Raw genomic sequence first — 14,185 nt, 5'->3', positions numbered from 1 at the left:
GTTCATAGCTGTTGTAAGCTCATTTAAAAATATCAGCTGTCAATCAAATATTGCCTGCCCCTCCTCTATGCCTAGGCATAGAGGCGGGGCAAGCACTTACTTTCACTTTCTATTAGGCACTTCCTAGGTGTCACTACGTGCTGGCGGTTCAGGGCTCAGGCTGCCAAGAACATACCTTGTACGTTCTCCTGCAGCTGAGCCCTTCTCTCTGCATCGGCGGCATTTTGCCGCCTCCGCAGAGAGTCAGAAGGGTTGACGGCCCCCTGGGCAACAAGGCTGGGGGGCTGTTGAGTCAGATCTGCGACACGATTGTCGCAGATCCGACTTCAAAGTCGCAAATGCGCTGCAAATAGCGCTGCTGCTTGTAACTTACCTCTTCCTTCCTGCACAGCCGCCCACACACTTCCTGCTGCGCAGTAACTCTGCAGACACTCCAGCGATCCTCCAGCTAAAAAACAGTAAGTACACGTTTTTTTACACACTTACCTGCACTTACACATACCTACAGTACATTTATACACTTACACAAACATTTTAATAAAAATTTGTATTTTTATTTTTTTATTTTAGCACACTTGGTTGATTTTGTACACTTATTTACACTTATTTACGTGTATTTGCACACTCAGACAACTTTTATTAGTGCACAAATATGTATACACAAAAACTCACAAACAGGTGTTTTTTTTTACTTATTCATTGTACAGTTTGTTTTGCCTAAAAACTGTTATTTTGACAGCGTGACTATTGGATAGTTGATTTCAGCCACTAATTACGCTGTCGGATCAATTATTTTGTTATTTCATTGATTTACACTATTTTTGTGGTTTTATTGCAATTTTATCCCTGCATTATGGTTCCTTATGAATCTTTAGTATTGTTTTGCTGTTTGGTGCTTTGGTATAGAAAGATTTATTTTACTTAGTTTGATTCGCCAGAATATATGCTTTCCAAAAATATATCGTTTTCTGGGGGTCTTTTTACATTTTGTGGGTCTTACGGCACATAACGCACAGTTGGGGCTCTCTTTTCTGTAGCTTAGTTGGCTAGCGTGAAAAGTCATATGCACGTTTTTCATTTGGGGTCCATTCACGCCACATACTTTGGTAAATCTATGCATATTGGGCATCAAACTATTCAGTAGACCTCTGACGTCCATATTTACAGTGATTTTTCTTCATACGTAAAACATTGTGTGCGATAAATGCGGCAAACTGCAACAATTTTAGGTGATTTTCAGAAATGTAAAAACCTCTACGTTTAGAAAATCTTTGCAGTTTGGAAGTTTGGTGTAGAAAGACGTCTTTATCTTTGTTGGATTTGTCAGAATGTGTACTTTCCAAAACTATATGGTTTTGGGGGGGGGAGGTCTTTGCTGTTAGGAGGGTCTTGAGGCACATAATATGAAGGGTCTATGTTCACAGAAGTCGAATCGGCAGCGGAGAAAAATCATATGCACTATTTTAATTTGGGGTCCACACATGCCAGCTGCCTTGGTATATCTATGCATATTGGGCATCAAACTGTTCAGTAGACCCTTGGCATCAGTATTTATGGTGTTTTACAATTGTATGTAAGAAATTGGGTGAGATAAATGTGGCCAATTGCAATATTTTTAGGCAATTTTCAGAAATGTAAAAACTGTTGCTTTTATCGCCAAATTTAGGAAAGGCTTGCGACTTGGTACTTTGGAGTACAAAGACATGCATACACAATTTGGATTTGTGGGAATGTGTACTTTCCGAAAATATATGGTTTTCTGGGGTGAATGTACTTTTTTCTACCTTTGCTCCCCCCCAAAACTATGTATATGTGTTGATTTTGCAGTACCTGAAATGACAGACCATATGGGGGTCTTCCTTTTGGGGCCCCTATATGCCACGTGATTGGGTACACCTATACATATTGGGCATCAAACTGTTCAGAGGACCCTAGGCTTTCATATTTGGGGTGATTTCTCTTGATACCTAAAAGTATGTGGGTAATACAATGCTTCAGGGTAGAAATTTTGAAGTCATTTTTGGAAATGTCACCAAAATCACCAAATTTAGGAATGGTTTGCGGCTTGGTACTTTGGAGTACAAAGACATGCATACCCAATTTAGATTTGTGGGAATGTGTACTTTCCAAAAATATATGGTTTTCTGGGGTGAACGTTCTTTTTTCTACATTTGTCCCCCTCAAAACAATGTAAATGTGTTGATTTTGCAGTATCTGAAATGACAGACCAAATGGGGGTCTTCGTTTTGGGGCCCCTATATGCCACGTGCTTGGGTACACCTATACATATTGGGCATCAAACTTTTCAGAGGACCCTAGGCTTTCATATTTAGGGTGATTTATCTTGATACCTAAAAGTATGTGGGAAATACGATGCTGCATGGTGGAAATTTGAGGTGATTTTTGGAAATGTCACCAAAATCACCAAATTTAGGAATGGTTTGCGGCTTGGTACTTTGGAGTAGAAAGACATGCATACCCAATTTGGATTCCTGAGAATGTGTTCTTTCCGAAAATATATGGTTTTCTGGGGTGAACTTACTTTTTTCTACCTTTGCTCACCCAAAAAACAATGTAAATGTGTTGATTTTGCAGTACCTGATATGACAGACCATATAGGGGTCTTCCTTTTGGGGCCCCTATATGCCACGTGCTTGGGTACACCCATACATATTGGGTATCAAACTGTTCAGAGGACCCTAGGCTTTCTTTCATATTTGGGGTGATTTATCTTGATACCTAAAAGTATGTGGGTAATACGATGCTGCAGGGTAGAAATTTTGAAGTCATTTTTGGAAATGTCACCAAAATCGCCAAATTTAGGAATGGTTTGCGGCTTGGTACTTTGGAGTACAAAGACATGCATACCCAATTTAGATTCGTGGCAATGTGTACTTTCCGAGAATATATGGTTTTCTGGTGTGAACTTACTTTTTTCTACATTTGCCCCCCCTCAAAACGATGTAATTGTGTTGATTTTGCAGTAACTGAAATGACAGACCATATGGGGGTCTTCCTTTTGGGGCCCCTATATGCCACGTACTTGGGTACACCTATACATATTGGGCATCAAACTGTTCAGAGGACCCTAAGCTTTCATATTTGGGGTGATTTCACTTGATACCTAAAAGTATGTGGGAAATACAATGCTGCAGGGTAGACATTTTTAAGTGATTTTTGGAAATGTCACCAAAATCACCAAATTTAGGAATGGTTTGCGGCTTGGTACTTTGTAGTACAAAGACATGCATACCCAATTTAGATTTGTGGGAATATGAACTTTCCGAAAATATAGGGTTTTCTGGGGTGAACCTACTTTTTTCTACTTATGCCCCCCCCCCAAACCGATGTAAATGTGTTGATTTTGCAGTAACTGAAATGACAGACCAAATGGGGGTCTTCGTTTTGGGGCCCCTATATGCCACGTGCTTGGGTACACCTATACATATTGGGCATCAAACTGTTCAGAGGACCCTAGGCTTTCATATTTAGGGTGATTTATCTTGATACCTAAAAGTATGTGGGAAATACGATGCTGCATGGTGGAAATTTGAGGTGATTTTTGGAAATGTCACCAAAATCACCAAATTTAGGAATGGTTTGCGGCTTGGTACTTTGTAGTACAAAGACATGCATACCCAATTTAGATTTGTGGCAATGTGTACTTTCCGAAAATATATAGTTTTCTTGGGTGAACTTACTTTTTTCTACTTTTGCCACCCCCCAAAACGATGTAAATGTGTTGATTTTGCAGTACCTAAAATGACAGACCATATGGGGGTCTTCCTTTTGGGGCCCCTGTATGCCACGTGCTTGGGTACACCTATACATATTGGGCATCAAACTGTTCAGAGGACCCTAGGCTTTCATATTTGGCGTGATTTCTCTTGCTACCTAAAAGTATGTGGGTAATACGATGCTGCAGGGTAGACATTTTTAAGTGATTTTTGAAAATGTCCCCAAAATCACCAAATTTAGGAATGGTTTGCGGCTTGGTACTTTGGAGTAGAAAGACATGCATACCCAATTTGGATTCAGGGGAATGTGTACTTTCCGAAAATATATGGTTTTCTGGAGTGAACTTACTTTTTTCTACATTTGCCCCCCTCAAAACGATGTAAATGTGTTGATTTTGAAGTATCTGAAATGACAGACCATATGGGGGTCTTCTTTTTCAGGCCCCTATATGCCACTTGCTTGGGTACACCTATACATATTGGGCATCAAACTGTTCAGAGGACCTAAGCTTTCATATTTGGGGTGATTTATCTTGATACCTAAAAGTTTGTGGGAAATACGATGCTGCAGGGTGGAAATTTTGAGGTGATTTTTGGAAATGTCACCAAAATCACCAAATTTAAGAATGGTTTGCCGCTTGGTAATTTGGTGTACAAAGACATGCATACCCAATTTGGATTCAGGGGAATGTGTACTTTCGGAAAATATATGGTTTTCTGGGGTGAATGTACTTTTTTCTACCTTTGCCGCCCCCCAAAACTATGTAAATGTGTTGACAAACAGGGGGTCTTACTTTTGGGGCCCCCTATGCCACGTGCTTGGGTACACCTATACATATTGGGCATCAAACTGTTCAGTGGACCCCAGGCTTTCATATTTGGGGTGTTTGATACCTAATGATGTGTGGGAGATATGTTGCTGTAGAGTGGAAGCTTTGAGGTCATTTTTCAAACGAAAAGACCACCCCAGGAAAGGCCCTTAAAGTGAAAGAGTGCAAAATATCTAAAAACTGCTTGGCAGTAGATGTTCGCATCTAGGACAAAACGGTTGGCAGGGAAAGGGTTAAACGCATATGCTGTACTGTGATGACTACAATAATGATGGAACCATGCACGTTTTATTGTTCCTTGGTTTATTTGTTATAAAATGCTAAATAAAAACCTTTAAAAAAAAAAAAAGCCAGCAGTACAGGGATTTTAGAATTATCAAAAAAGTTTGTGTGATGTTTTGGATCCTATTGGGACCTTTCTCAAAAGGGAGTTTTGACGCTCCTAATGTTCCTGCTTATCTCTCTGATGGGTTTGTTTGGTTTTCAATGTCTTATGATTCTGCTTTACATGCATTGACAGCTCTTTTGACCTCATTTTGAGATTTCACAGCATCATCTTCCAAATGCAAATTTCATGGTTAGAGTGACCTTTTACACGCTTAATAGTTCATGAAAAAAATCAGTAACTGCCCACACCTGGCTATGGAACAACTTGTAAGTCAGTTGTCCAGTTACTTTTGGTCGCTTGAAAAGTACTACATACATAATAATGCTGTAACATAGAAAAGCAATTATGTTTTCTGTAAAAGATAATCAAGTTCAGAAGTGTTAAATGCCCCTAGTTGAGGAACCTGGTGCTGCCAAAGGTAAGTCATATTACATCTCCCCCCCACAAATGAATTCTGCATTGCAAACAAAGCTTCCAGGATCTTTGAAAAACCCATCTTCCAACTGGTCTGCATAAGCAGATTTTGGTCCAACACTGTATAAGGCCAGTTAGAGTAAATTTACTAAACGTTACTTTACTACACGTTTTCTCCTAATATTTAAGATGTCTGTGTAGAATACTCTTCTTGGCACATGCACGCAGAGTTCTCACTGTTTGACTGTTCTCCATATGAAAATCTGTATCACAGAATAAAAATGACTTCAGTGCTAGATCTCTGATAATGCAGTCATCTGATCAAAAACTGAAAGCGCAGTTAACTAATGACTGACCTGGTCTGTCATGTCCATGGTACATATGAAAATGCACAAACCCCACTGGTATTATGGATTTAAACTCACTATTAATATTTTTTATTTAACATATAAATACATATTGTAGCTATCTTTTTCAGTTTCATACTTTATGCCCATAAGTATAACTCAGCACATCATCAACATCAATGTGTAAAGTACATGTATCTGCAATCTAGCACAACTGTTAGAAGAGAATGTTGTGCTACATGCATGAAAACAAGAAATGTGACATTCTCTGGTCAGATTTTGAATTACAGAATGGATGTTTAGATTTAGTTCCATTTCACAAAATCTTGTGGGAAAATGTGTTAATTGAAACCATATATTGTATGTAGCTTATCCGTACTGTAACTAGAGGGGGCGGGCCCTGGTGCCTGATGCGCAGCCAGGCCCCCGCCCCCTCCGTACGGCCCGCATTTCAGTGGCCTGAGGGGGTGCGGGCCCTGGCCCGCTCGCACCCCCTGCTCCCCCGGTATTTCCACCACTGGACCTTATCTGTATTTTGGGCCTTAATCCTTGTCAGGAACGCCACCCTTGTCCGCCGGCGTCGCTCCCAAAATGGCGGCTCCCAAAATGGCGGCCACGTGGGTAGCGGCGCCGGCACAATGACGCCGACGCATCAACGCTGACGCAATGATGTCACCAATGGCGCCAAATTTGAATATAAAAGGACGCCCTGGCCATCTAGATGCTGCCCAATTATAGGATTAGTTAAGTAGCATTCCTGGGTGCTTTATTATTATTATTCTGGACTTTGAACTCCTGCCTGGACTTTGATTCTGATCCATTCTGCCTGCCTTTGAACCATAGCCTGGACTTTGACCTTGTATTTGCCTTAACCCTTGCCTGTACCTTGAACCTGAACTTTGTCCCCTAAAGGTTTCCTCCTTGGTCCTGACTCTCCCGCTGGGAGCCGATAGGCCCCCTGACATTATAATTGGGCCATGGACCCCATTGAGGAAGCTCAACCTGATTTCGGAAGGGCCTTTCATGGTCTGCATTCTCGCATGGAGGCTTATGAAGCACGCCAATCCTATGTGGGACAAACACTGGAGGCGATCCTGGAAAAATTATCCATTCTTACGCCAACTACATCAGCACCTGTTCCTGTTGCTACTGCCGTTGCCCCACAGTCTTCCACTACTGGTCCACGTATTCCGGCACCGCCTCTCTACAGTGGTGATCCCCAAGTCTGTCGTGGTTTTGTGAACCAGTGTCCGATCCGGTTTGCCCTGCAACCCTTTGAATTCGACTCCGAGCGAGCTAAAGTGGGATTTGTAATTACTCGTCTGGCTGGAAAAGCGTTCGAATGGGCATCTCCGCACTGGGAGAAAGAGTCTCCTTTAATTGATGATGCCAAGGCTTTCCTTTAAGAATTCCGAATGGTCCTGGTCGGGTTGCGACCGCATCTTCCCGCTTGTTCCAGATTTGCCAGGGGAATCGCAGCGTGGCTGAATATGCTATTGAATTGCTGCTGAGACTAGTTGGAACAATGATGCCTATCATGCTGCATTCTACAATGGCCTCTCTATCTGCCTAAAAGATGACCTGGTCTCCCGTGAATTACCCACACAGGTAGAAGACCTTATTGCTTTGGCTGTCAAGGTGGACACTCGGCTGAGAGAACATCAAGTTGATAGGGACCGAGTCAAGAGATTTCAACCCACGCTGGTTCCTCAATTTCAAAGACCTCTGTTGCCTCCTTCTCCCCAACAGACTTCTGTAATTCCGCCGGAGGAACCTATGCAGATTGGAAGAGCGTGTCTCACTGAGCAGGAGAAACATTGGAGGCATTTGGCGGGGCTCTGTCTATATTGTGGTGGTCAATCTCACTTTGCCAATTCCTGTCCTGTGAGGCCTAAGGGTTCTTTTCCCCAAGGTAAAGCCTGGGTAACGCGAGTAGGGGGTGTTATTTCCCAATCTCAAGAGAACTCTCACAGGTTTCTTCTGCCTTTTCAGATTCGGCTGGCCACTAAACGATTTTCGGCTCTGCCTTCATCGATTCTGGGGCTGCCGGGAATTTTATGGACGCTCTCTTTGCCAAGTATATGGATGTTCCCCTTTATCCATTTTCTACTCCCCTTCGGGTTACTGCCATTGACGACGAGCCTCTAACGTCCGAGTTTATCTCCATGACGACCGGGGAATTACCTGTGCAGGTTGGGACTTTGCATAAAGAAAAGTTATTGTTCCTGATTATTTCCTGCCCTTCAGTTCCTGTCGTCCTGGGTCTACCCTGGCTGCGCTTGCATAACCCCACCATTGATTTGTCTTCAGGACAGATCTCTCGTTGGAGTCCATTCTGTCAACAGCACTGTCTTCCTGCTAAACCCCTCCTGAGGGTGAATATCTCTACAACAGATTTGAAGACACTGCCCTCCTTTTACAAGGAATTCTCGGATGTCTTTTGTAAAAAGTCTGCAGAATTCCTTCCCCCACATCGATACTATGACTGCCCTGTCGATCTCCTTCAGGGAACCATGCCCCCTAGAGGTCGCACTTATACTCTCTCCCCAGCAGAGACTACCGCCATGAAAGAATATATCCGAGAAAATCTCCAGCGGGGGTTTATTCGTCCCTCTACCTCTCCTGCAGGGGCTGGTTTCTTCTTCGTGGAGAAGAAGGATGGTGGTCTACGTCCCTGTATTGATTACCGAGGACTTAATAAAATCACTGTTAAGAACCTGTATCCCTTGCCTCTGATTGCAGAACTTTTTGACCAACTGAAAGGGGCTAAGATCTTCACGAAGTTGGATCTATGCGGGGCATACAACCTCATCCACATTCGTGGGAGTGATGAATGGAAGACGTCATTCAACACTGTAATGCCCCCGCCGTCTTTCAGGAATTTGTGAACGACATCTTCCGGGATCTCTTGGGAAAATCTGTTGTCGTGTACCTAGATGACATCCTGATCTTCTCCAAGGACCTAGAAAGCCATCGCTCCCAGGTAAAGGAAGTACTCTCTCATTTGAGGAAGAACTCTCTCTTTGCCAAGCTGGAGAATTGTGTCTTTGAGGTGTCCAAGATCCCTTTCCTAGGTTACATCATTTCCCCAGAAGGTTTTGAGATGGCCAAAGTGTCTGCAATTCTGGAGTGCCCCCTTCCTTTGAGTACCAAGGCGATTCAAAGATTCATCAGATTTGCCAATTACTACCGACAATTCATCAAGGGGTTCTCCTCTCGTATTGCTCCTATGCTGGCTCTCATCCGTAAAGGGGGTAAACCCAATTCATGGCCTCCTTCAGCAGTAGAAGCATTTCAGTCCATGAAAGATGCTTTCACCTCCGCTTCTGTCCTACGACATCCTGATCCAGAATTACCCTTTTTCATTGAGGTGGATGCCTCTGAAGTTGGAGCTAGCTCTATTCTGTCCCAAAGACAATCTGCCAATGGGAAACTACACCCTTGTGCCTATTTCTCCAAAAAGTTCTCTCCTGCAGAGCAGAATTACGATGTGGGAATCGTGAACTCTTGACAGTCAAGCTCGCTCTCGAGGAGTGGCGTCACCTCCTGGAAGGATCTTTGATCCCGGTCACTATCTATACTGACCATAAGAATTTAGAGTTCATACAAGCTCTCAAGAGACTGAATCCTAGACAGGCAAGGTGGGCTCTCTTCTTTTCCCGCTTCAACTTTATCCTGACTTATCGCCCTGGCTCCAAGAATCATAAAGCTGATGCTCTTTCCCGAAGCTTCTCCCCGGCTGATCGTTGTTCTGAAAAGCAAGAACCAATTGTTCCTCCTGTCAAGATCATTGCATCCCTGTTTGCTCAATTGCTGAACAAATCTTGGCTGGACAGTCTTCTGCTCCTGCCGATACTCCCATTGGGATGGCATTTGTACCCTCTGAACTTCGTCTGCCCATCCTACAACAGACTCATTGTTCCCGGCAGGCTGGACATCCTGGTCCTGAAAAGACTCTAGAGTTATTACGACGCCTTGTTTGGTGGCCAACTATTCGTAAAGTTATCAAAGACTTTGTGGCTGCGTGCACCATTTGTGCCACTTCCAAGGCTAGCCATTCTCGCCCTAGTGGATTATTACAACCTCTACTCATCCCCTCTCCCCCATGGACTCACTTAGCAATGGACTTTATTTTTGAATTACCACCCTCAAGAGGGAACACTGTGATCTGGGTGGTTATTGACCGCTTTTGTAAAATGGCACATTTCATTCCCCTGCGAAAACTTCCCTCTGCGATGGAATTCCAGTGGACAGAGGATCCCAGTTTGTATCCAGGTTCTGGCGCTCTTTATGCAAAGTGTTGGGCATTTCTCTCCAATTTTCCTCTGCCTATCACCCTCAAACTAATGGGGCAGCGGAGCGGGTGAACCAAGCCCTTGAGCAATTCCTAAGGAATCATGTTTCTCTCTGTCAAGACGACTGGTCTGACCACCTCCCGTGGGCGGAATTCGCTCATAATAATGCTTGTCACACTTCCACTGGAAGATCTCCTTTCCTGTCTGTGTATGGTCTGCATCCACAAGCATTCCCACAGGACTTCCTACTATCTGACGTTCCCGCCGCTGATGACCACGCGGCTCATGTCTGCTATTTAGGCGGCAACCAAATCTAATCTTGAAAAAAGTGCTCTGGTGCATAAGACCTTTGCGGACCGCAGAAGGAAGCCCTCTCCACCTTATAAAGTTGGAGATAAAGTATGGCTTTCTTCTAAGAATATTCGTCTGAAGATTCCAAACTGGGTCCAAAGTTCATTGGTCCTTTTCTCATCTCTGAAATTATCAACCCTCTGGCGGTTCGGCTTCAACTTCCTCCTGAGATGCGGATTCCTAATGTGTTTCATGTCTCCCTGGTGAAACCAGTTATTTCCAACCGCTTCTCTTCTGATCTGTCTCCTCCTTCTGCCATCTCTGTGGACGGCCAACTAGAGTATGAAGTGGAGAAGATCTTGGATCCCAGACTCTCCAGGGAATCTCTTCAGTACCTCATCAAATGGAAGGGCTTTGGTCCAGAAGAATGCTCTTTGGGAGCCGGCGTCGCTCCCAAAATGGCGCTGCCCACGGCTGCCACGTGGGTAGCGGTGCCAGCGCAATGAAGTTGACGCTGACGCATCGACGCTGACGCAATGACGTCACCAATGGCGCCAAATTTGAATATAAAAGGGCGCCCTGGCCATCTAGATGCTGCCCAATTATAGGATTAGTTTAGTAGCATTCCTGGGTGCTTTATTATTGTTATTCTGGACTTTGAACCCCTGCCTGGACTTTGATTCGGATCCATTCTGCCTGCCATTGAACCATAGCCTGGACTTTGACCTTGTATTTGCCTTAACCCTTGCCTGTACCTTGAACCTGAACTTTGACCCCTAAAGGCTTCCTTCTTGGTCCTGACTCCTTGGTTAAGATTATTGGGGATATTTAACAGACAATGTTTGCATAGGTGCAGTAACCCATTGTAACTAATCGTGGTCCATTTAAGGGTGACATGTTTAAAAGAAAAAGTTTGTTGTACCTGAGAAAGCTTGTTGCCATTCATTGCATTTAGAAGGTGTTTAACACCTTCTTTGTAGATTGTAGAATGCAAGCACTGTAGGTTCTAGGTGTTTGGGGGCATCTTTCCTTTTTTTCTTATTTGTGAGTTATATTCTCCCAGTTCTTTAATCTCTGCCATTGTAAAGCTTTAATAGAAAATTAGTTTTTTCACTGAAAACACACTTTCTACATAAACAGAGTAATTTGTTTAAAGACAGATAAGAAGCTCTAAATATACAGTGATTGTATAATGTTCAGCTCATTATACAGATAGATTATCTGTGGACTGGTTTAATCAGCTTCTCTGCTCTGCAAAACCAGGAAATGGTTAAGGCTAATTTCAGACAGGACTGATTCCTGGCTTGCAGACAAACACAGACTGCCAATTAACCAGTCCACTGGCCTATGCTGGCTCCTATATCTGCACCAAAAGGCACTGGGTTTGCCTTGGGACAGACGCAGAGATTTTAGTGCAAAAATGAACACTTGGTGGTGCCAGCTGAAAACTGATATGTCTGTCTGCACCAAGGCCTATGAAGTATCTCGTCATGCAGAAACAGAAGTCATTGGAGAAAACCACACACCGGTGGAGACTAACAAGGAAGAAACACATAAACAATGATGCCTGTAGCAACTGGTAATTTGATTGTGAACAAAAGCAAAGATCTAATTGGTTGCTGTAGGCAACATCACTGGTGGTACCTTTCTCTACTGTTTTACACAGCATGATAAAAAGGCCCCATAGTGTAATCGTTTGTAAATGCAGGAGAAGGTAATTTTGTTTTACCATTGGTAATTCTGATTGACTTCAACACCAAGGATTGTTGAAAAAATTGTTTTGCCCACACTGAAGGAGATATATCAAAGCCAAACAATCTTTACACGCGCAGTCACCCTAAGAGAATGTTCAAAAGTATTTTGTAGCACAAAACACTATCAAGGTCATATTGGAAAAGATTGTATACTGCCATTTTTATATTTATTTTTCCTAAACTTAAGTTTTTTTTTAATATTAATTGCAGGAGAGTCAGGCTTGGGAAAATCAACACTTATCAATTCTCTTTTTCTTACGGATTTATATGCAACCGACTACCCTGGGCCATCACACAGAATTAAAAAAACTGTTCAGGTGAGTAGCTACATACTGTATTAAATAGTCCTTTCTGTATTATAGCATAACTCTCTGTCTGTGTGCCTCAACTCCACCATTAACTGGTTAAGGAAATGTAAAATATTTTAACCATTGTTGCCCTACAAAATACCTTTTTTTCAAAATGAATCAGTTAATAGTTGCTGCTCCAGCAGAATTCTACACTGAAATCCATTACTCAAAAGAGCAGATTTTTTTATATTCAATTTTGAAATCTGACATGGGGCTAGACATATTGTCAATTTCCTAGCTGCCCCAAGTCATGTGACTTGTGCTATACTGCAAGTTGGAGTGATATCACCCGCCTCCTTTCCCCCCCCCCCCCAGCAGCCAAACAAAAGAACAATGGGAAGGTAACCAGATAGCAGCTCCCTAAAACAAGATAACAGTTTGGATCAAGTACAAGGTACTGTGTTATTGTGTATTACAGAGACAAAGGAAATCAGTTTTAAAAATGTGGATTATTTGATTATAATGGTGTCTATGGGAGATGACCTTTCTGTAATTTGGAGCTTTCTGGGTTTCCAGATAACGGATCCCATACCTGTATAAAGAATGCTGCTTACCACATGTCCCAACTTTTTCTATAAACGGAATTTATGAACTGTAAACTGTATTTTATATATTTATGCAATTTTTAATTCATTATGAAGTTGATTTTAGTATCCTTACCCATTTTGCTTGCTATGACTGAGGCATTCTCTTAGCAAAAACACAGATTTAAAATTTTTAGTTGCTTCATAACACGGGCAGATTTGAGATTTTCAGTTGCTGCAAAAAATCAATATTAAGTAATTCTACATAATTTTGATACTACATTTATCCTGCCAGGTGACCCGGGGCATTAGACATGAAATCGGCGCTATTCTATGACCCTATTAATTACTGTGGGATTTTTAGAAGCATATTTATTAAATGCTTAACTCCAACTTTTACTCATTGATGTGGGATTCTAAAAATCTCATCGGAATGAGTAGAAGGTTGGCGGATTTTTCTGTGGTGAGCTCTAAGCTCGCATTTTGATAAGTCTGCCCCTTATATTGTAGTGTGTAGTCTACGTGCATTATATATGGAATTGGCACTAAATTTATCACAGGTGCTCTGGGAGTATTAAACTGGCACTACATTTATCATGCAAGGTGTTTTGAGGTATTCTGCATGGAAATTGATTTTACTTAACCCCCCTCCCCCCGAAAATCACCACAAAATCCCTCCACCAATTAGCCCAATAAATGAACTGAACTGCAACTGTTATGCTATTATTGCATTCTACTGTATGTAGGTCATGCAAAAATATGCCACAGGTCACTACCCACTCAAAATATATTCAATGGCAAAGTTTTGTGTATGCAGCTAGACCTCTGTTAAATGTTTGAGGGAAGTTAATAGGAATGCAAGTCCTATTTTTAATTTTTTTATTTGCTGTGGGTCCAGATACATTAATAATGGGATTAGTTATTTAATCAATTATAAACTATGATCAGTTTTGTCTCATGACTCACTGAAACTTGTGTATTGATAAATACACAAGTTAATAAATATAATAATGTACCCCCTGTTTTAAAGTATAAGGATATCAGAAAGTCACCATTGAGTCTCCAGATTTAACTTGTTCGCAGGACAACAAGTTGATCTTTAAAATAGATGGAAGTGAATTGCTTTAGGCAGTGCGTGGGAAAACAGCCATTTCAAGTATCACTGTTGAGAAAAGTTCAAAATTACATGTCTCAGACTTATTTGTTTTACATGAGTCCCTTGGAAATTTGTTCTCAAACAGATGATGGGATACGT

The 14,185-nt window shown here is 42.1% G+C and overlaps 1 protein-coding gene across 7 annotated transcripts in view; it reads left to right on the top strand.

Annotated features, from left to right (window-relative positions):
• The window catches only part of septin7.S (septin 7 S homeolog), a 169,606-nt gene that overhangs the window by 52,871 nt on the left and 102,550 nt on the right, over positions 1 to 14,185 (top strand). For all 7 annotated transcript variants that reach the window (XM_041567592.1, XM_041567591.1, XM_041567595.1 and 4 more), the window contains one exon: positions 12,267 to 12,373. In XM_041567592.1, the coding sequence (XP_041423526.1) occupies positions 12,267 to 12,373 (107 nt within the window). The remainder of the gene's footprint in view (positions 1 to 12,266; positions 12,374 to 14,185) is intronic.

The sequence above is a fragment of the Xenopus laevis genome, chromosome 6S, assembly GCF_017654675.1.
Source record: "Xenopus laevis strain J_2021 chromosome 6S, Xenopus_laevis_v10.1, whole genome shotgun sequence".
NCBI classification, from domain to species: domain Eukaryota; kingdom Metazoa; phylum Chordata; class Amphibia; order Anura; family Pipidae; genus Xenopus; species Xenopus laevis.
The sequence above is the reverse complement of the archived record's forward strand: the minus strand, read 5'-3'. Positions and strand labels throughout refer to the sequence as shown.